The 21,536-nt window shown below is 40.7% G+C and overlaps 1 protein-coding gene across 1 annotated transcript in view; it reads right to left on the bottom strand.

Moving 5' to 3' along the window:
• GADL1 (glutamate decarboxylase like 1) overlaps positions 1-21,536 on the bottom strand; it is a 278,233-nt gene that overhangs the window by 71,802 nt on the left and 184,895 nt on the right. Inside the window, exon 15 of the mRNA XM_042956241.1 lies at positions 3,058-3,257. Coding sequence (XP_042812175.1) covers positions 3,058-3,257 — 200 coding nt within the window. The remainder of the gene's footprint in view (positions 1-3,057; positions 3,258-21,536) is intronic.

The raw sequence follows: 21,536 nt of genomic DNA on the forward strand, positions 1-21,536 counted from the left end.
GCAATGGATTAGGGATGGACATTTGCCTCATTCAGATATAGAGAAAACCTCCTTTGGGATTAAGAGAGGAGCACACTCTCCTTTTGACCTTGAACTTGAACCGGGGAGGACACAGATCTTACACTCCTGGCAGCCACCTTCCAACACAGGAATAAACCAACATAAAAGAGAGCAAATCTGAAAGATGGAGAATGATTAAGGTGGTATTGTTTAAGCTCCTAGATAAAGTCATTACAGAAGTCATCATTACACTAGCTCATAAGGTACATGAGATAATAAATTACCTTTCTTTGTTTATAATATCTTGAAGTATGGTTTCTGTTGCTTACCACCAGAGTCCTAAATGATACAATATTTATAGATTTTCAAACTACTTCTTAAACCGTAATCACTAGATTTGCTGACTTCTAACAATCTTCTGAAAGTGCCAAAGCCATCACTTTATCTGTCCTTATAACCAAGCCATTATGAAAGAGTATAAAGGAAATCTCATTTGAAATGGAGTCAGGAAGCCCTGCAGATGGGGCTGTCATGCCCTACAAACTAGACATCAATTGAAGACTTCAACAGGAAAAGGCTACCTTGCGTTTTCCAACAGGAAGAAGCCTATTTTACTACCACAGAAAATAAGAGGAAGATTTTCTCCTTGTCTAGCAACAGCCCCAGCCAATGAGAAGCCATACTACTCAGCCAATGAGAAACCATCACTTCCTGTCTCCGCCAATGGACTCATGTCCAAAGCAACCCCTCTCAACTTCCCCCGTTCCTCTATATACGCAAACTTCTCCCCTTTGTTCTCCAAACTTGCCTATGTTTTGCCATGGTTTGCATGTCCTGAATTGCAATTCCTCTGTCATTCCCAAATAGGCTATTTTTCTGGTAAAAAACTGGCTGTTTTATTTTCAAGGTCAACACCATGTAACTTTGCAGTTCTTCCTGCTAAAAGGCAGATTGTATTCCCTGACTCTCAACATCGAGTTTGGCCATGTGAGTTACTTTGTCCATTGGAATGCCAGTAGATAGGATATAAATGGAACTTTGAAGTCAGCTTGCATAATGGGGCCTTCTTGGCCTTCGGTCATCTCTATCAGATGACACTCTGAACATACTCTGGCTCACCTGTTAATCCAAGGAGGCTGCAAAGCATGTAGGGAGTAGACTGAGACCCTCCACCAACCCCCACAGCCACCATAGTATGAGATAAAGCCACTCCAGCCAACTGCAGATGTATGAGAATAAATAATTGCTGTTTGGGGGCATCTGGATCAGTCGGTTAAGCCTCCGAGTCTTGATTTTGGCTCAGGCCATGATTTCATGGTTTGTGTTCAAGCCCCGCATGGGGATCTGTGCTGATAGGGTGGAGCCTGCATGGGATTCTGTCTCCCTCTCTCTCTGTCCCTCCCCCTGTTGTTCTTTATTTCTCTCTCAAAATAAATAAAAATAAACTTGAAAAAATAATTGTTTTAAGACACTGATTTTTCAGACAGTTATTGCACAGAGCACCCATACAATCCCAGTATAGAAAGAGGAAACTGATGCCTGGGGGCCTCAGTCAATTAAGCATCCGACTTTGGCTCAGGTCATGATCTCACCCTTCAGGGGTTCAAGCCTCGCATAGGGGTCTGTTCTGACAGCTCGGAGCCTGGAGCCTGTTTCGGATTCTGTGTCTCCCTCTCTTTCTGCCCCTCCCTGTCTCATGCTCTGTCTCTGTGTTTCTCAAAAATAAATAAATGCTAAAAATTAAAAAAAAAAAAAGAAAGAGGAAACTGTTTTAAATCTCTAAGTGAGACTTCTGGATTTTGCATGTGAAATGTGAGCAAGAAATATGAAGGAGAGATCATCCAAACCAGAGATCACAAACTCCAGTGCCTATAGTGGTCAAGCAGGTATAAATTACCAAAACTCATATAGCCTGTAGCTTATGCCAGGCACATTCTAAGGGTTTAACATATGTCAATTCATTTAATCATCACAACAACTATTTGAACACATACGACTGTTATCTCCATTTTCGTGGGGCGAACCGAGGCACAGAGAGGTTAAGAAACCTGCCCAGGTCACCCAGTTTGTAAATGGTAGACCTAGGTTTTGAGTCCAGGTTGTCTGCAAAAACACAGAAGGAAGTAGGGGGAATGTGGGTCTCTAGACAGGCATCAACATGTTCAGTGGTTTGTCACCATGTGGGACTGAGAGCATTCAGATCTTTCGAGAGAAGCCAAAAATCCAGATTTTTGACAAATCTCCCTATTTTTAAATATTTTAAGTCTTTAAATGTTTGAGTTTTTTTTTTTTTTTTTTTTAACACCAAGAAGATTAAGTCTATGCAGTTGGGGCTCAACCAATCACATTTAAAACTAAATTTGGCTGTGGCCTGCCCATTTGCACCCACTGATCCAAGCTTAGAAGAAGAGTCTTGAGTGGCAAATGTCCACCACCTGTCTCTTGAGAGCTTGTCTAATGCCTTTGGAAGTGTCTTCAAAAGCTTTGTCTCTGATGTTATGACGAGACAGGTAACCACAGCACTTCCAGATTACCTTTACCTTCTTGCCTCTACTCCAGCCCCACGTTCTCACAGACCTACTGTTCAGGTCTCTCAAGTCACCATGATTTGGGCTTGGTCCCCCCTCTGCCCGCACCATTCTCCTTCCCTTTCTTCACCGGGTCTTAGTTAAATGTCACTTCCTCCAGGAAGCCTCTGCCAAAGCCCCTCAAGAACACTAGGGAAGCCACCTGAATGCTCTTGGAGCACCACATACCTCTCCTTACCGAAAAGTAGGTTCACCTTTATTTGGTCAGGTTTGTCACTTAAAGGTACCTGTTACTAGGCTGGGACCCCAGAGGGCAGGGGTAGGACGGTTTTGTTCACCATTCCTAACACACAGTAGATACTGAAAAAATGGCCATTATATGAAAGAAGAAATGCACAGAAGAAAGACCATGTGTAGATCTCACAAATGTCATTTCCATAGAGTCTTTTTTACAGACATGCGTGGGCGCACGCGCGCGCGCACACACACACACACACACACACACACACACACACACACGGGCAAGTACCTAGATAAAGCAAGTGCACGATTAACTCTTTCCTCAAGGCCTAATGTTCCCAGGGCCTTCCAAGTCATCCAGAACTTGAATGCATCTGGTCTCCTGCTGCATTGGATAGACTTGTCTCCTGTGTCATAGCTGACATCATAGAATTTATCCTGCTGGAAGAGGTAAGATGCCTTGGCAGAGTAGCATTTCTTGAGAAGGTCCTTTTGAAAAAAGAAAAGAAGAAAAAGAAAGAAAAGAAGAATGAAAGAAAGAAGAAAGAAAAGACTTTAAGACTGTCAATTTTTAGAATACACTTTATTTCAAAAACACACACCCACAAACAAAACCTGTGCGATATTCTACTACCTTGTGCCAAAAGCATTTGTTCTTGCTCTGTGACCGCCCTGCGTGGGAAGCAGTCTATGTGTGTATTAACTTTGAGACACAGGTTACCTATTTTGTTTGGGAAAAAAAAACCCCTCAGAGTTGAGAATTGCTCAGTCCATCTTCACAATCTCACTGATGATTATGGGAAAGCTTGGCAATGACCAAGTAATCATCCTACAATATCAAAGTGGGTCAAGTTCTCAAGATGAAAAATATCAGTTGGTAACTCACTCAAAGCTCCATACTGGGAAAAAAATACCTAACATATTGTATATACTTTGTATAATATCATAGGCAAAACAAATAGGCATTTATAGCCTCTTCCTTTAAAGTCATATTCATATTGACAAGGCCAAAAGTGACAACAACCCAGGGATAAAAACCCTGATGAAGGAGCTATGGGAGAGTTCAACGGCAGCCAGCAAGTTATAACTATCACCAATATCAGCTGCAATTGCAAAGGGTTTTGGGGGGTTGGTCCTGCATGGGTTTTATTTTGCAACCAAATTCGATCTGCATTTACTGACTGGTTACTTCTCTTTAAGCAGTGGGTGACAATTTACCCTATTTATTACCATTCTAAATTCTTCGTCCTGACCTCAAATTTGTAGAGTTTAATCCTGGTTACCTTCCAAGTCATCTGGTGTCCACAGAATCCCAGATTTCCTAACCCATCCCTTCACCATGCCCTATGCATCTCTGAGTATCTTCATTCCTACAGAATACTTAGTAAAACCCTCTGCTTCCCCAACAAAGCCAAACTACTCAATGTCCTTTGACCACTAGATCATGCCTCATCTGTGTCTTTGCTCCCATCACTTGCTTGACCCTATCTCTATTTTAACATAGTATTTGACACATTCAAAAATACATTCAGCGTATTTACAAGTTCTGAAGTTTACTAACACCAAACAGAGTCTTTCCTCTTTATCTAGGTCTGCCCTTCCTTTGGGTCCCATCTCAAGTTATGCTTTCCCTTCAGCTTCTTTTCTGCCCATCCCATTGGACTCACTTCTTCCTTTTATGTTTGCCTCCGGTTGCTGGCTTTGCTCCTGCGGTGCCCCTACTCAATATGCAGTCTGCATATATTCTCTCCTTGTGTGGCCAAGCACGTTCTAGAGGGCAGGAATCATTTCCTATTCATGCCCACATCCACAGAGTTTAACACTGTATTGGGCATAGAAGACCCTCCCTAAGCAATTAGGGTGATGATGCCCCTCCCCATATTCCCTATTTCCCTCACATTCCCCTGACACGTAGTATAAACAGAATAAACCCAGATACATGAACTTCTCATTTGGCAGGCACATCTTCTAAATCTTAATAATACAAAAGGATCAATACTGTACAGGAAGCTACAGAGAAACACCCCACTGGTCCTAGAAATGATCTCTTCTGAACAGAGAGTGTATTCGTTTGACTAATCAACTTGGTACATTCCAAACGAAACCATGCATTTGCATGTTACAATGGTAACGTTGTATCGTGTGGCCACTGATCTGGATATAGGTGTTCCATTACCAGAAACCATGATTTTATGTCATGTAAAAAATTATAGACCAACTATAATCAAGAACTCCAAAATTCCCACTCAACCAAAATTGTTGTTATTATCCAAAATAAACAACATAAAATAATAACTAAAAGAATACTAGGAAGTCTTCAGTCTCGCTCTGGTGGATACTGTTGGTAGACACAGAAGAACAGATTGCTCTGATCTGAACATTAAGGTATAAAGGGCCCCTTGCTTTTTATTCTTTACTTTAATTCTCTCAGCAATCCTCAGCTTTGATCACAGCCCTTACCACTGTATCTCCCTACCCTCAAAGGTCAGAAAATTTGATTGTTGTTTCCATAGCAACTGCAGCCTGACCATATATTCCAGCATTAAAAGGCCACTGCATACATTTTAAGGACAAAGCACGCACACACACTCTCGTACTTGCATCGTGACTATAAATTTGCTTTCATCAACCATGAAAGACTCCAAGAAATCCCCCAAGCAGATCAACTTTGGACATGTCTTGGGCAAGTTTCAGTGCCTAACACTGGCGACTGGAAGGGAGAGGAAGCCCATCCATTATCAGGAGACAAATTGCATCATCATAGGCAAATGGAGAAGAGAAGAGCCAAAAACATCAAACACCAGAATGAGTGATTGTCCTACAGTCATGACACCATTAATTTCATTGCACTGAAAAATCCTCCTGCCCTGGGAAGGTTTCATAAAGCACAACTGGAGGCTTGGGATTTCCTTTATCGAAAATAAATGAAAAGTTTCACCACGAAGTTCCTGCTTTGCATTTTAGTTTATATCCTTGTGTTACAATGGATGCGATGCGTTTAGTTTTAAGATGCACATCTACTAAGGCAAGATGTTTCAGATCTCCAGAGAAAAGAACGTTTTGGAACAAGTAGGGTAAAAGTTAGTGTTTCTGAAAACACTTAATTAGTCATTATTGTGCTATCAAAGAGAAGCACCCTGTTTATCTTGCTCATCTTTATAATCTTAACACTAGCAGGACAATAAATACTAGTTCTAGGATTTCCAGAGACACAGAAGCAATGAGAATACCAATTGCTTTATATTGTGATATCATCTCAAACAGTTCTTAGGAATTAGTAGATATTGTACTGGCACTCACACAGTGGGAGGTACAAGAAATGCAACCAAAGTAGTTTAAGCAAAAAGGAGAATTTTTTATAGGCTCATATATTTAAAACTCCAGGCACATATAATCTTCAGGCACAGGTGGATCCAGGATCAAATCTGGAATCTGTCTTTCTCTTCTTATTCTCTTTTGTACTGGTCTCATTCCCTGGCAGAAAGCTGGGAAGAAGCCTGGGAATGGGGGCTTCCAGTAGGACCTGTGAGTGCCCAGGGAGGCTCTGTTGGGAGAGAATGGAGAAGAGACAGCCTCTGCTGGTGATGCCCCTAAAGCAGAGAGGGACTGCTGCCCTCCCCCTCAATCTCAATCTCTTGTCTGAACGTCCCGTTGCCCAAACTTAACAGGAAGCCAATTGGTGAGGGAGCCTGGGAAATGTGATTTGTAGGAGGCACGCCCCTTTCAGAGCAAAGCAGAAGGCTGAAGAATGAATTATACAGTAAAGAGAAACAAGCAAATGACAAGCACTCTGCGTGAGTACAGAAACCACACCTTGCCTTTTCACTGTACAGAACCTAGTACATAATAGTACTGACCAGAGCCAGCATTAATGGAGTTCTTACTATGGGTCAGCCACTGGATATGCATGAACTCATTGATGTCTCAGAACAATCCAATGATGTAAGTTCTATTATTTTTGTCAATGCCACGTACCTGTGACAAAACTCTAACGTGGCAAGGTTCAGTTAATTACCTAAGATCATACAGCTACCAGGTAGTGAGGCTGGATGTCAAACCAAGGCTGCTGGGATTAAGGGCCTGAACGCTGCATCCATTACACTCTAGTCTTTCTACAGTGGGCCCTTAAATACATGTGCAAGAGAGTGCCCCATAAATGTTCATTGAGAGTCCTGAAAGAGGGCACCCGAGTGACCCAGTCAGTTAAGCATCCGACTCTTGATGAGCCAATGCTCAGATCGTGATCTCATGGTGTGGGGTAGAGCCCCGCCCTGGGCTCCACGCTGAGTGTGGAGGCTGCTAGGGATTCTCTCTCTCCCTCTGCCCCTCCCCGGTTTGTGCTCTCTCTCGCTCTCTCAAAATAAACAAACAAACTAAAAAAAAAAAAGTCCTGAAGAGGCTGGTGAAAAGGAAAACGGCCCATCGAGAACACACTGAAATGGAGATCAAAACAACTATAATCCCATTGCAGACCCTTGCTTTTTTCCCATAAATATGACTTCTGTCTTACTAATGGTAGTGTCTTGTCTATTCTGGTGTTCATCTAAATACTTGTGACGCTGGTGATGTTTAAGGGCATCACTACAAATACATAATGGATCGACACATTTTTCTTGTCGAGCTGAGTCAAACCATTTTTTATTTCCACAGGCTAGATCAAATGCTGTTGTCTCTTTCCCAGAAGTCAATGACCACATGGGCCTACTTATGTCCTCACTCCTTGCAATCATGTTTTTCAGCTCAGCCAACGAAAACTATCCCAAATTCTTCCCGTATGGCTCTTTCCATATTCTGTCCCATATCATTATTTACATGCAAGACATCGACTAAATGCCTTAGGAAATCGGCATATTAATAATTTTGTACTAACTAATTCATTACGAAATTAGGTACTGAGTACTTGTTGCCTAACAAGCACTATGAGAAGCCTGGGCATACAACCCCATGGAGGTACTAAGCATCTTGGCTAACATTTGTTGACTGGATGTGCAAAACTAAATTTAGGTTATGAATAGCAGAAAGGTTTGGTTGTAAACTAAAACGTAATGGTGAATTTTAAAAATGATCTCTTCTCATCTTAGCTTTATGGCTTGAGTGAACAAACATTTGAGAGGCTTAGTATATGCCAAAAGCTATGCTAGGCACTGGGGATGTAATGATAAATAAGAAAACCACTATCCCCAGTCTACGGCCATACCACCCTGAACGTGCCCGATCTCGTCTGATCTCAGAAGCTAAGCAGGGTCGGGCCTGGTTAGTACTTGGATGGGAGAAAACCACTATCCCTAAGAAGTTGAAGATGGAGATAGGAATAGAAAAGCAGGCAGTTACAGAATGGGGCCGGAAGAGGGGTAAGAACAAAGTCTACAGAGCATGAAGGATGGTCAACTTTCACTAACTCAGAGATGTTAGATAGGGCTCTTCGCGAGAAGAAATAGGTCACTGAGAGCTGAAAGATGGGGAGGAGCTGGGTAGAAGAGAAGATGGAATGAATTCAGTCTGACCGGGGCTAATTAATGGGGTAGGGCAGAGTTAGTAAGGCTGGAAAGGTACAGAGTAGCCAAGTCACCATGGATCCTAAGTGCCACAGTAAGAATGACTGGTCACAGAATTTTCACGGGCTTATACAGATACTTCAACCTAAACCTCATTATTGATCTGGCAGAATAAAGTGAGAATCAGCAGATGCGGAGTCCGCTTTTGATTTAGTCACTTGGGTGTCAGCGCTCAAAGCAAGTCACTTAACATTTTGGGCTTCATTTTTCCCATCAGTGTAATGGAGATAATGATACTTGCTCTGCCCACCTTACAGGAATATTATGAAAATCTAATGAAATAATGTTAACTGGGGACACCTCTCAATCTTTTGGCCAAAATCCTGCTCATCACTCCCTTCTTCCTACATATTCCCATACCCCCAACCCTTCCCGACTGTCCTTTGATTTACTTCTCGCCCCAAGCAAGTTGAAGAATGACACACCAGCTCTAGACAGTATCGCTGCTTATGAAATGAGCATATTATACCTCTCACCCACCTCCCGTGTTTAATGGTAGGTCTTGGCCAGCAGATATAGAAAACCAAGTGACAGACTATGTTAAGGCTATTAAAAGAAATGTTAGAGTAATAGGAAGAATTACCTCCAAGTGGAGGTAAGCCTGACCTTGCTTAAGCTAGGACTCTTGATGGCTCTCATAGATGCTGTGGATCTTTACAAGTGAAAAAGAGACATAAGGGAGTGGAGAGGGCAGGAAGGAAGGGAGGTAGGAAGCAAGGAAGGAAGGGAGAAGAATAATATAAGGATATTATTTCGAAATGAGTTTTCGCGTCTTAAAGTATAGGTCAACCTGTACTTTATGTTTATGTTATGTTTATACAGGTGTGTTTAAAACCCATGGAAACGAGAAGACCATTAAGTTTCTCCTCTAATGCACCAAGGTTCTTGTACTGGCACAGCACTTTCAGGAATCTTTGACATTTTTGTTTAGTTTTTGATGTACCATGTAGGAAAGTGAGACCATAACCCTTTATGTTCACATCTTCCAATGCAATGTCCGTCCACTACTTTTGACTTTCTCTGTTCTTCAATCCCACAAATATTCCCTTTCTGACTTTCACGGGTATAGAGCATTTTGCCAGTCTTTATGGTAGGAATGAGACCTGGCCATCAAAATCACTGGCAACGTGAAAATCGTGCATTTACCGTCACTGGAGTCCTGACTCTGCCCCTCTGCGCACCGTCCATCAGATTCCCCTAGTCTCGGGCAGTTACTGACTGACAGGCAGTGTGTTTCACATGCTCAGCTCTGCTGTAAGATCTGTGCATTATTGGAAATTGGCCTTGAACTTTAATCCGCTAGGCCTCCACTTTCTGGGCTTCTACATACAGTGTTTCTGCATTTTGCCCCATTCACGTTCATCTATAATCCAAAGCAGGTACGCTTCTCTTCGCAGATTCTTTGGATAGACATCTTTAATTTTTCTCATGGTATGCCTTGGGTCCCTCTTTTTTGGGATTTATTTACTTCATTGTCTTTCTGTTACCTGTAGCTTTTTCGCTGGCTGTCAGAGCAGAAAATTGTTAAAATCATCTGGTGCTGCATCTTGCTTGAGAGAAAACTTACTCTACTTAATGAACAGCCATCACAAAATTCCATTTGGAATTTTTCTAAATTCCCCACCAGATCAGAGTTCTTATTTGCATTTTTCTTTTGCCATTTAGTGGTTAGTTTCAGACACATTGTGCTTCACTGGCCACCTCAGTCGTTGCAGAAGGTTCACACCCCAACTTAGGGGCCTCTCTTGGCAGCTCTGAATCATTTTTTGATCAATTGATTCAGCCCTCTTTCTTATCCATTCCCAAATGTTAGTATCACCCCCACATCAACCTCTGCTTAGGTCTTCAGTTAATTCTCCAATTCTTACTCCCCTCTGTCATGTGTGTTTTCTGGAAGATGTTAGGTATGGAAGTTCGCTCATATTTCAGATGCTTGTGCTTGAATTCCCGAAGATCTGGTGAACAACCTGTCCCCCTTCTACTGCCACGTGGTGACACATTTGAGCCTGCTGTCCTGCCAACCACAAGGGTGTCCATTCACGCATGAGCGGGGCCAGTGAGGCCAGAAACTCCCTACTTTCCTTGACAGGCTCCTACATTATTATCATGTGAACTCTGTAAGACCAGCGGGGCCAAATCACTTTGATATCATATGCGAAAACCACTGATTACCCTGGAATGTTTGGGCACTAAGTGTTAATACCAAAGGCCACTTCTCCTTCCAGAAAGCCTCCTGGAAGATTCCGGAAAGTTTTGTTAAGTGCTAGGCCTGCAGGCCTGATGGGCATTTTTCAGAGAACTGATAAGAGTACTTCAGTGGCAGATTGAAGATTCTATATTTGCTAATGAGCTGCAACTCTTTTGTAAATATCCCTAACTAAGGGTCAGAATGAGCTGGTTTAAAAATGAGGAGAGACTGAGCTAAAACATTTTTTTTTAAGAAATGCAACTTAACAATTTTAAGCAGCGAGGGTGACTACAGGAGAGCAGAAAGTTGGGCTCAGTGTCTTAGAGAATGTGTAAGTGCTTCTATAAATAGGTAAGAAACATTTGATAGTCCAGAGATAACTTGGCAATACCTCTGCATGCCCTACAAGTATTTAAAAATAGTGCAATCGGGCTTCTCTCTTAGGACAGATGAAGATTTTCTGATCTTCCCCAGGCAGCTATCAACATACTTTTCTGTTAAATATAATCTAAAGCAGTGGTTTTCAAACTCTGATTACAGCCCACAGTCAAGCAACTGTATTTAGGTGGTGACAGTCTCCACCCTGATATCCATGAAACTGAAACATGAATTTGATGGAATAGTACCCATCACTACCACCTGAACAACATACTCGTATTTTCTACTCTATTCTATCCTGACTATTCATTAAAAAGGAAAATAAAAAGCTGAGGTGACTTACAATTGACTATATAACTCGAAACCAATTAGTACGGTGGTCCTTAACCGTAGCTAATATTAGAATTATCTAAAGAGATTTTTTTTTTTTTTAAGTACCAATGCAAGATCCTTACTCCAGACCAAAAAGTCAGAATTCCTGGTGTGGGGTAAGGGTGATGGCATTTTTTTTAAAGCTTCTCAGATGATCCTAATGTGCAGCCAGGATTGAAAACCATGGTTCTGATGGGTCTGGACCTTATGTTGAAAACTCTTGATCTGGAATATTCAGTCAGCATTACATTGATACAGAGTCCAGAGAACTCTGAGGTGTTGAGTTTTTATAAGGCTGTATAAACCCAGATGATTATCTGACTACTTTTCGTGCTAATCGTGTCCATTATCACAGTTGTATTTCTGTGTGAATACAAATGAGGAATGGCTTTATTCTAGGCACCTAAGTAAAGAAAACATAGGTGGATATGAATAATACTGGACTCTTAACCAAAGCGGGGGAGGGGGAAGAAGGCAGCTTATGAAAACACAATGTGGTAGGATGAGGAGAGAGGGAAGAAGAGGAGAAAAAGAGGGATGAGGGAGTGGGGAAGGGAAAGGAGGAAGAGAGAAGTCAAGGCCAGGGGAAACGCCGTGGGGAAGCACAGTGCAACTGCCGTGGTCTCTGTACAGAGAAGTCATGCCGGACGGAGGGCGAAGGGCAGAGACTCCCCGCTGGTTTCTCAGCCCGCCCGGTCATGTGCACACCGCAAGAGTGCCCAGTGGCCAAATGCTGCGTCTGAGCGCCGAGTATTTACTCTAACTGGCAGGTACTCCACTTTGCTCCATCAGATCACATTTTCATTCACCTATAAATTGAGGATAATGATATTGCAAGGCAGCCCTCCTCCTGGGGATAAGTATTTGTGCCATAATGGGTAAGTGAAGGTCTGGAAAAACACTTATTAACACAAGACCTGTTTCTTCAGTCTGGATGGCTGGCTTGGCATCTCTCCCAGATAGGTGGTCGGGTACGTAGAGAAATGGTGTCTTTCATTTCGGCCAAAATGGATCTAAAGCAAGTGTGCTCCTGGGGGCCGAGGCTAGAAAAGTACTCCACACCAGGAGCGCGGTATTTAGCAAAAAATAAAAATAAATAAATAAAAATCGATCTGTGTCTCCAGCTGATTGTGATGCTGTTAACGAGGGCCCGGTTCCTTCTCAGGTGGAATTTTACACGTTCAGCGGCAAGGCCGCCGGCCTACATTTCTTGGAGTTGGAACATTCTCGAGAGGTCTGGCCTCTGAGGCCTGGAGTGTAGGTAAGAAATTGATGTTATACAGGGGAGAAGTGCGGTGCAGCAAGGCAATTTCTGAAACACAAGTTTCCTGTTCTTCATTGCATAAATCCCATCAAACTGTTGTTGGAAATCATTGGTAATTACCAGGACCATGGGCAATCCTACTCAAAACTGGCCTTAAATCATAGTTTAAAATGAATCAGGAAGTGCTTGGTAAAACCTTCTAATAGGACGCAAGATCTAGCAGACAAAAGCATGTTTTCCCCCCAAAGACATGATAAAAGAGAGAAATGTGCTAAGAGAACAAAGAATTGGGGCGCCTGGGTGGCTCAGTGAGTTAAGCATCTGACTTCAGCTCAGGTCATGACCTCACAGATCATGGGTTTAAGCCCCACATCGGGTTCTGTGCTGACATTTGGAGGCTGGAGACTGCTTCGAATTCTGCGTCTCCCCCTGTCGTCCCTCTCTGCCCCTCCCCTGCTCATGCCGTCTCCCTCTCTCTCGAATATGGATAATAAAACATTTAAAAAATTAAAAGAAAATAAGAATGTTTTCACTACACGAATGCACATTTGTCCAGACAGAAGAATCAGTGTGTTCCATGTAGCTCACTCCTCAATTTGGATATAACTAGGGAAAAAAACTGTATTCGCTGACTGTCCACTGTATGGCCGGCAACACACTGCACCCTGCCGGAACATTACCCCATTTAACGGTAGAGTTGTTCTTCATAAGAGAAAAAGTGTCTCCATTTTATAGATAACATAATTGAGGTTCAGAAAAGCTAAGCAACTTGTCAAAGGCATGCAGGGCAGTCTCAAACAAAGGCAGAATTTGAACACAGATCTTACTGAGTTTCAAGGTCTATAAATGGATTTTCCCACGGAGAAATCGTCTTCAATCCCAGAATTCCCTAGTTCAAACTGTGGTCTCAGACACTAAGGAAGGCAGAGCCCTCTCTTTTGGGTATTCTAAAACAGGGGTCAGCAAACAATTTCTGTGAAGGGCCAGAGAGTAAATATTCTCACCTTTGTAAGACACACAATCTCTGCCACAACTACTCAACTTCAGCAAGTTGTAGCACAAAAAAAGCCACATAGGGTACTAAAATAAATGGGTATGGTTGTGTTCCAAGAAAACCTTATTTATAAAAACAGGCGTCAAGCCGGATTTAGCCCAAGGGCCATAATCGGCAGACCCTTGTTTTAAGACATAACCAATGAGGAGATACACTCAATAAGGCAACCATTTCCAATGTGTAAACGTAAAAAGAGCTAAACATTTATATGAAAGCTCCAATCCATTGTCTTTCATTTTCATTGAGGCAAGTTTTTAATCTGTTTTATAACAGAGAATACGTAACTTCTAAAAAAAGAATATTTAATTTAAAATAAATCAAAACTGTCATGGTTTATTTTCCTTTTTGCTTTGGAGAAACGTTTCATGCAATTTCCATAAGGAATGGCATTTGATGATCCAGACTCATATTGGCTTACAATTTACAATTTCTTTTGTTTCCCCCACACCTCAAGAAGAAAAAATATATATATTCTGTGATAAAACTGGTTACATCTGGGTTCATTTTCTATTTTATTTTAAGGTTGTATTTTGTCATTTATAATAGGTCTTTCCTGAAATAATGCAGCAGGAAGATCTATAAATATCAAACTGGCACCTCATATGCAAACAGCAAGTAGAAACTACAATTGGTCAAAGAGCAGGAAAGGAGGGAGGGATGCAAGGCAGAGAGAAGGGCTCTCTGCTGGGTCAGAAGCAGGGAGATGAGAGGACTTCTAGGATTCTCTGGCTCAATGGGTCTCTAGGTAGGAGAATTATATTTTCCAAACCCAATCCTTGTTTGATAAACTGCAAGTGTCTCGAAGGGTATTGGACTGGGGTATTTAGAACAGCGGTGACTGCAAATCCTAGGGGAGAGTGACTCTATCTACAGAGCGCTACGCTGAAACAGAAAAAGTAAATGAGAAAAACCTACATGCCGGGTCTGGGCACCAAATAGAGTTAGGAAGTGATTTACAGGTCAGCTTAACCAGCCTGCCTGGTCATGTGAACGGAGTTAGAATAAGCAAAATCATTAGCAATAGTATTTCACTTTGTATTGGTTCTAAGAGGATTAAACAGGCAAATCTTATCTTCCCAAATCAATATTTTCTATTTCTGTACATCATTGTGGCTTTAAAAAAATCACAGTTTCAGGCAGGGTATGAGGTTGATCCATCACCTGTCACCTCGACTGAGGAACATAGAGGCCGTGTGATTAAAACCATGGATTGTGGAATGAGCCTGACTGGTTCTGAATCCTGGTGCCATCCCTTATCAGCTTGGTAGCCTTGGGCATGATATTTATGGTTTCCGTACTCAGTTTCCTAATCTGTCCAGTGGTCAGAATGACAGTCCCTACCTCGTGGGATTGCTATGGGGATTAAATTTATCTACTCATCTATCTCTCCATCACACTTGCCCAGGCCTATATGGGGCATGAGAACAGTTAAGGAGCCTCCAGTTCAGTGTGGGTGACAAGCTCATGGTTAGATCACAGAGGACCTTGCAATACACGCTGAACAAATGCTGGGATAGAGAAGAGACCTTGAAGCAGACAGTAAAGCAAGAAGCCCCCCTGGGAAAGTTGATGCTTGAGCAGAATGTTGTGAGAGAGAACACAGGACTCAGGGCAGCAGAGAAGAGAGTGGTTTCCACACAGTGGGAAAATGAATGTATTCTTAACGTGATGTCCAAAGCCATCCGAACTTGATATTGTTCCCGAGCCCCCATCTCTCAACACGTCCCTCCTCAGTCTCAGACACCTGTCACTGCCAGGACATTGCCTCGCTCGACTCCAGACCATACGTTTGCACTTTCTGACTATTTAGAACTTGTCAGAAATCAGAGTAACTGTGAGTGAACAGCATCATGAGGGAAGGCTTCACCCATCCTCCTGCCCCATATCCTATCACACCCCTCAAACCTAACACTGCTCAGGGTACCCTCTAGAAGGGCCCTGTGGGCTGACAGGGACAGTGCCCCAGGTGCACAATGACCTAAAATAAACCACAGCTATGTTCCTCCTCTCCTGCTTCTCAAAACCCATAAAACTGGCACAGCGATAAGAAACAATATGTCTTCCCTATGATCTCATCTAGCTGGCACTGATGAATATCGTTTTTTATTCTAAATTATGATAAATGCCTTGAATATAAGTGATGGCCTTTCCCAAGAATGCTTGCAGCAATAGAGGCATTGCGGGGGGAATCCCGTGCAGGAAAAGATAAACCCCATGGGTTCACATTAATTCATTGTTAAACTGGAAACCCAATACCAGGCTCGAGAGTACACTTAAGACTCATGGCTCCATGAAATTAACCTCCCCACCAATCATGAGTGAGTCATTTCCCCAAACACAATCTTGTTAAATTAAGGAGACAGATAGATAACTGCACGCCCCTGGTGATTTTCCTCTTGGATTTCAACTGAAACCTTTAAGTGAAGGGGGCCCTATAATTTTCATAACTGGGAAATAAAACCTCTTAGAGAGACCAACCTTCTAACGCTTGCTGATGCTACCTCACAAGTAGAAAACAATCTTTTCCTTATTATATATAAATTCCTGGTTCTCACTAGCTCCAAAAAAAGCTATGTATTTCATTGCATTTCACTACATCTCTGGCAAGGTGGATATTGAAATGGCAGAAAGATTCTGACAGTCCTCTAAATGAATGCATCGGTATTTCTGTAACTGGATGTCGAGGGTTTAATCTGCACTATGGTGCTGTCTAAAACTGGTAATAAAACAGAGGAATAATACGTCAAGATAAGATCCAAAGGACATATAATAGTGACATGTGCTACTCCGTGACAAGGGCATAATGAAATGTACTGAGAAGAGAGTAGCCTTATAAAAAAGAAGCCAGGAACTTTTTTCTGACAACAGCTGCAGAGCCAGAAATGGGGAAGATACAATCCATCTTCCTTGTTTCTTTTCAGTTTCAGGACCAGGTTTAGAGGTCAACAATCCATTAGTAGGTTGTCACAGTTAGAGATGGGAGACATTTATCATAGACACAATGTAGGTTCTTTGTTCAGTCCATAATGACCCCTTACTTCCTTTCTCACCCATAGAGATGGTCACACCACACCATTCCCGCCCTGGTCCTAGCTGATTGGACCAGAGATGGAGAAGACTAGGTATATGGAATTAATGCTGAGAAAGATCCTAATTTAGCTCATGCTGGTCTCTTGGACTGAGATAGAAGCATCCTACTGTGAAGTACCATATTTCACCTGTCATTGGAACTCAAAAACGACATTGTTATGAATTTCAAAACTGCATCACTTTGGATGTGCAAAAATGGTAATTTATTTTTCTTTAACTGAAAAGTTTTTTGATTTGGACCTATATTTATTTCTAATGCAGAACATTTAATATGGTCACTTCCAGAAAACCTTAAAACTCCGAGTGATTTCTCAGACTATTCTGACATAAAATATGCGCAATCAAGACTTCTCCCTCTGAGAGTTTTCTTCCTCTTGCTGTTTATTCAACATTGTTGGGATATTCACAAATGCCGCTGAGGATGGTCGCCAGATAAAATACAAAACATCCTACTAAATTGGAATTAGGTAAAAACCTCACGTAAATTCATAACAACCAAAATTTTCAGTAAAAGTATATCCCATGCAATATTTGGGATATACTTATACTAAAATATTATCTGTTGTTTGTCTGAGATTCCAACTTAACTGAGCATCCTGAATTTTCATTTGCTAAATCTGGCAACCCTATACTGAAGCTGGGGAGTGAACCTGATTCCCCAGCGTGGTCACTGCTGTCCTTGTGCGGACCACTTGCCCCATCTCTAACTTATCCCCAGATGATCTTTCCATCTTCCTGCTTCCATCCAAAGACCGGCCATGGCCTCCAGCTGTCAGATCGCAGTCATGCTCCTTGCTCTTGCCCTTATTTCCAGACTTCCTTGCACCTTCTTCTTCATTTTTAGTCATTTTTGGATGAGCTCCTTGCCAGCTACTCTGAAACTTATAGGGGGCTATCTTAGGTACTCTTATACCTTAATATGTACCCCCATCATATCTACTTAATTTCTGCTTTCCAGACTGACATGAGGAACAGAGGAGAGAAAAGGCTTCCCAACTCTCTATCTCTCACCAAGAACTTGAGCCAAGAGAGGAAAGGCCCTTATATATCCTGTATTTATAGAGAAGTTCTATTCTTCCTTGGTCCTCTTGGGCTTGCATATTCATATTTAATACTTGGTTCCTCTTCAAACACTTTTCTCCCCACCCCAAGCCCTGAGGACTGTCTGTCTACTTGAGAAAGAAAGTGCAAACTAAAAATGGATTCTGGGTGATAAGACATCCTTGCAAGAGTAATTATTGGCGGGTGCTTGGGTGGCCCAGTTGGTTAGGTGTCCAACTCTTGGTTTCAGCTTAGGTCATGATGCTACGGTTGTGGGAGGGAGCCCCACATCAGGCTCCGCACTAGGATTAAGATTCTCTCTCTCCCCCTTCTTCTCTCCCCTGCTCACGATCTCTTTCTCTCTCTCACTTGCGCTTGCTCTCAAATTCAAAGTCAAAAGAAAAAAAAGTAACTTTTGAAGTTGAAAAGGTAAAAATTTGTCACTCTTGATCTCTGCTTTCATTTTGGTCATTGTCTGACTGCAGTAAAACAAATCAGAATTTCATAACATATCTTAAGCACTTGGGAGGTTAAAGTCTCTTTCACAAACCATTCTGGGCTAGAAGAGTGAATCCACAGTTATTATGGATTAATTAGAAAATAATTTCAATGAGAACACTCCAAAACAAAACTTAAGGAACAGAAGCGAAATTGCCCTCAAATGTAAAATAACATTCTTATAGAACAAAAGTGTAAAGAAGCAGGAGAAAATGTGTAACAATTCAGTGAATAATTGAATAAATTTAATAAATATGTGAATCAAAAAATAAATGCAATTAGGGGCACCTGGGTGGCTCAGTCGGTTAAGCGTCTGACCTCGGCTCAGGTCATGATCTCGCAGTCTGTGGGTTCGAGCCCCATGTCAGGCTCTGTGCTGACAGCTGGGAGCCTGGAGCCTGTTTCAGATTCTGTGTCTCCCTCTCTCTCTGCCCCTCCCCCATTCATGCTCTGTCTCTCTCTGTCTCAAAAATAAAATAAACGTTAAAAAAAATTTTTTTTTCTAAATAAATAAATGCAATCAGTCATTCCTTATGGAGAGAAGAGAAACTAAATCAAGAAAAAAATTTTTTTAATTAAGATTTCAGACAAGAATATAAGGCAAAATTTAAATGAAAATGATAAATGTAAACGGATGACATATATTCTGCTAACATATTTGAAAAGCTCAATAAAATGTAGTAAATATTTTTTTTTAATGTAAGTTCTTGAAATTGATCAGGAGAGCAGGAAATTCTTAGTAGTTCAATAAAAATGGGAAAAATTAACATTAGATCAAAGAATTATCTCCCTCAAAATTTCTGAAAAGTTTTATGATTGACTTTTCTGAACACTTCTTAAAAACTTGATGTCCGTGTTATTGTAATTATTCTAAAATGAAGACAGTTTAAAATCCACTCAAAAAAACAATCTAACCAAGATCTCACACACACGCACACATAGAGTAGATCGATCATATGTAGACAGAACCAAAAATCTAAATATACAAATCCATCAATACATTAAAGCAAATTACCACAGTAGAATGAGTTAATTAGTAATATAGAAAATCTATTAAGGCACATTTAATTTTGTTTAAGGAGTAACATGATAGAACTACCTTATTAGATAATAAAAGAGAAAATGGTAAAATTCAATACTCATTTTTATATTATTTCTCAAGAGGATTTACAAAGAATGTATATTTTAAGACATCTTTAACAAAATCACAAAGAAGACAAAAATGCCTTCTATTTACTGATATTACTGAATATATTTTTGGAAATTCTATCAGTACATTATAATTGCTGATAACTGATATGAAGCTTACATATTAGAAAAAAAGCAAAATTACAGTTATATACTGATATAATAGTATATTTAGAGAATATATGAGAATAGCTTTAACCCCTTCAGAAGTAATAAGAAATACGGTAAAGTAGTAATAAATATTTAAAAGTCTGCCTTCATAGCAGCATTTGCAGTTAGAAGATTTTTTTTTATATATATTAACAAATATAAAAATTTATAAATAACATTAATAGGAAAACATATTCAAGTCCTCTATGAGAAAATCCATCAAAATTCTATGATATAATATCTGTAGTTGTTTTTTTCCCCCCAACTATATAGAAAAGAGTAGGAAGTGTTGAGTATGAAACTAAATTAGCCATGAATTGATCCTTATTAAAGTCATGCAATCAGTACATATGGGTTCATCTCTGCTCTTGTATATGTTTGAAATTTTCCATAGTAAAAATTTAAAAAAGAATCTGGGTGTGAAATAAAAGAAATATGGTTAAATGGAAAGATGTACCATGTTCCTAGATGGAAAGGCTAAAATTTTGCGAAGATGTTATATCTCAAATTAATCCATAGGTTTAATATAATCCTAAATAAAATCTCAGTGGAAGGTTTTTACATTAAAAAAGTGTTTCCAAAATCCATTTGGAAGAATAAACAGATGAGAATAGATCCTTTTCTTACAGAGTGAATGAAGACCTGCCCCACTAGACGAAACATATTTTTAAGTTATAATAATTATAGCAATACGGACTTGGCAAACAATCAATAACAGTTCGATCCAATAAATGGGTTCCTCCAGAAATGGGATCAAGTTAAATCCTTGCTTCATCCTATCTTTCAGACCCTTAATTAACATTTTCTGCCTTTCCTCTCCAGTTTATGCACTGGTATAATTCTGCAATTCCCTATGTTTTAAAGACTTTGTTTTCAGCTGGGACAACTTCCCAGTTCCCCTACTTGATAAGTAGGCTTTGTCCAGCATTGGGTTTCATCTGGTGCCTCCAATGGGGTGACCTGCTCTCATGAAAATCTGGTTTCTCTGACAACTTTCTTCTGTCAATGAACAGATGCTGAGTGTCACAAAAAGTTGTCAACAGAGTATCAAAAGAATAGGTGGCTGAAGGAGATTTCCAAATACCAACATCACCCGGTGGAAGAAGATGGTAACACCAGCAAGTTTAGCTTCCCTGTCTTCCCAACAAAGTCACTGATAACATAAGCAGTTGTGATTACAAGAGGTGTGTGGATGGGATGGGGGGAAGGGATACTATATATTCTGCAATGGAAGAGAATTTTCTTAAAACATATACAGAAGTCCATAAATGCACACTTCTGAGCTGGACTTAAGATGCCAAATTAGCCGCTTCCACAATCATGGTAACCATCCTTTAAGAAGCAAATTTTCTTAAGACTCGATAAGCCTAACCGCCTCTGTTTCTTATATCAAAGAAAGGGGTAGGGATGGGCAAAGAAAGGAAGATGCTGGTTACAGAAGCAAAATAAATTCATCTCCATCAGCCTCGACATAGATATGAATACATAATATTCATCTACCAAAAAATTTTTTAATGATTTAACTTTGGCTAGTGGGTTCTAAGCAATTTTTATGTTCCTCGTTATGCCTGACTGTGCTAGCATGATCTAGATTGCTTTAAAAATGGAAAGAAACTACCAACGACTGTTAAGTCACGTCTGCTGCAACTAACTTTTCCACACCAGCCTTTTCAGCAGGGGTTGTTCTCTTACCTGATCTGCATTCCCTAAACATCTGCTTTTTACTCCATTACATCACTCTATTACATACATTATGTATTATATTTCAGTTATTTGCTTAAAATCTGTTTCCCGTACTAGCCTTTGAGTTCACATAGGGTAGGGATGATGCCTTACTCATCTAACACATAGGAGGCAGTACATTTTTGCGGGTTGAATGAAAGGATGAATAAACTAACAAATGCTTATTCCCGCCGGTGATGCTGAATAGCAGTTGATTATTAAAAAAGCCAAATTCTAATAATAAAGGACTAGATCAATTGGAAATGCT

Source organism: Panthera tigris, chromosome C2 (genome assembly GCF_018350195.1).
Source record: "Panthera tigris isolate Pti1 chromosome C2, P.tigris_Pti1_mat1.1, whole genome shotgun sequence".
Classification (NCBI taxonomy): Eukaryota; Metazoa; Chordata; class Mammalia; order Carnivora; family Felidae; genus Panthera; species Panthera tigris.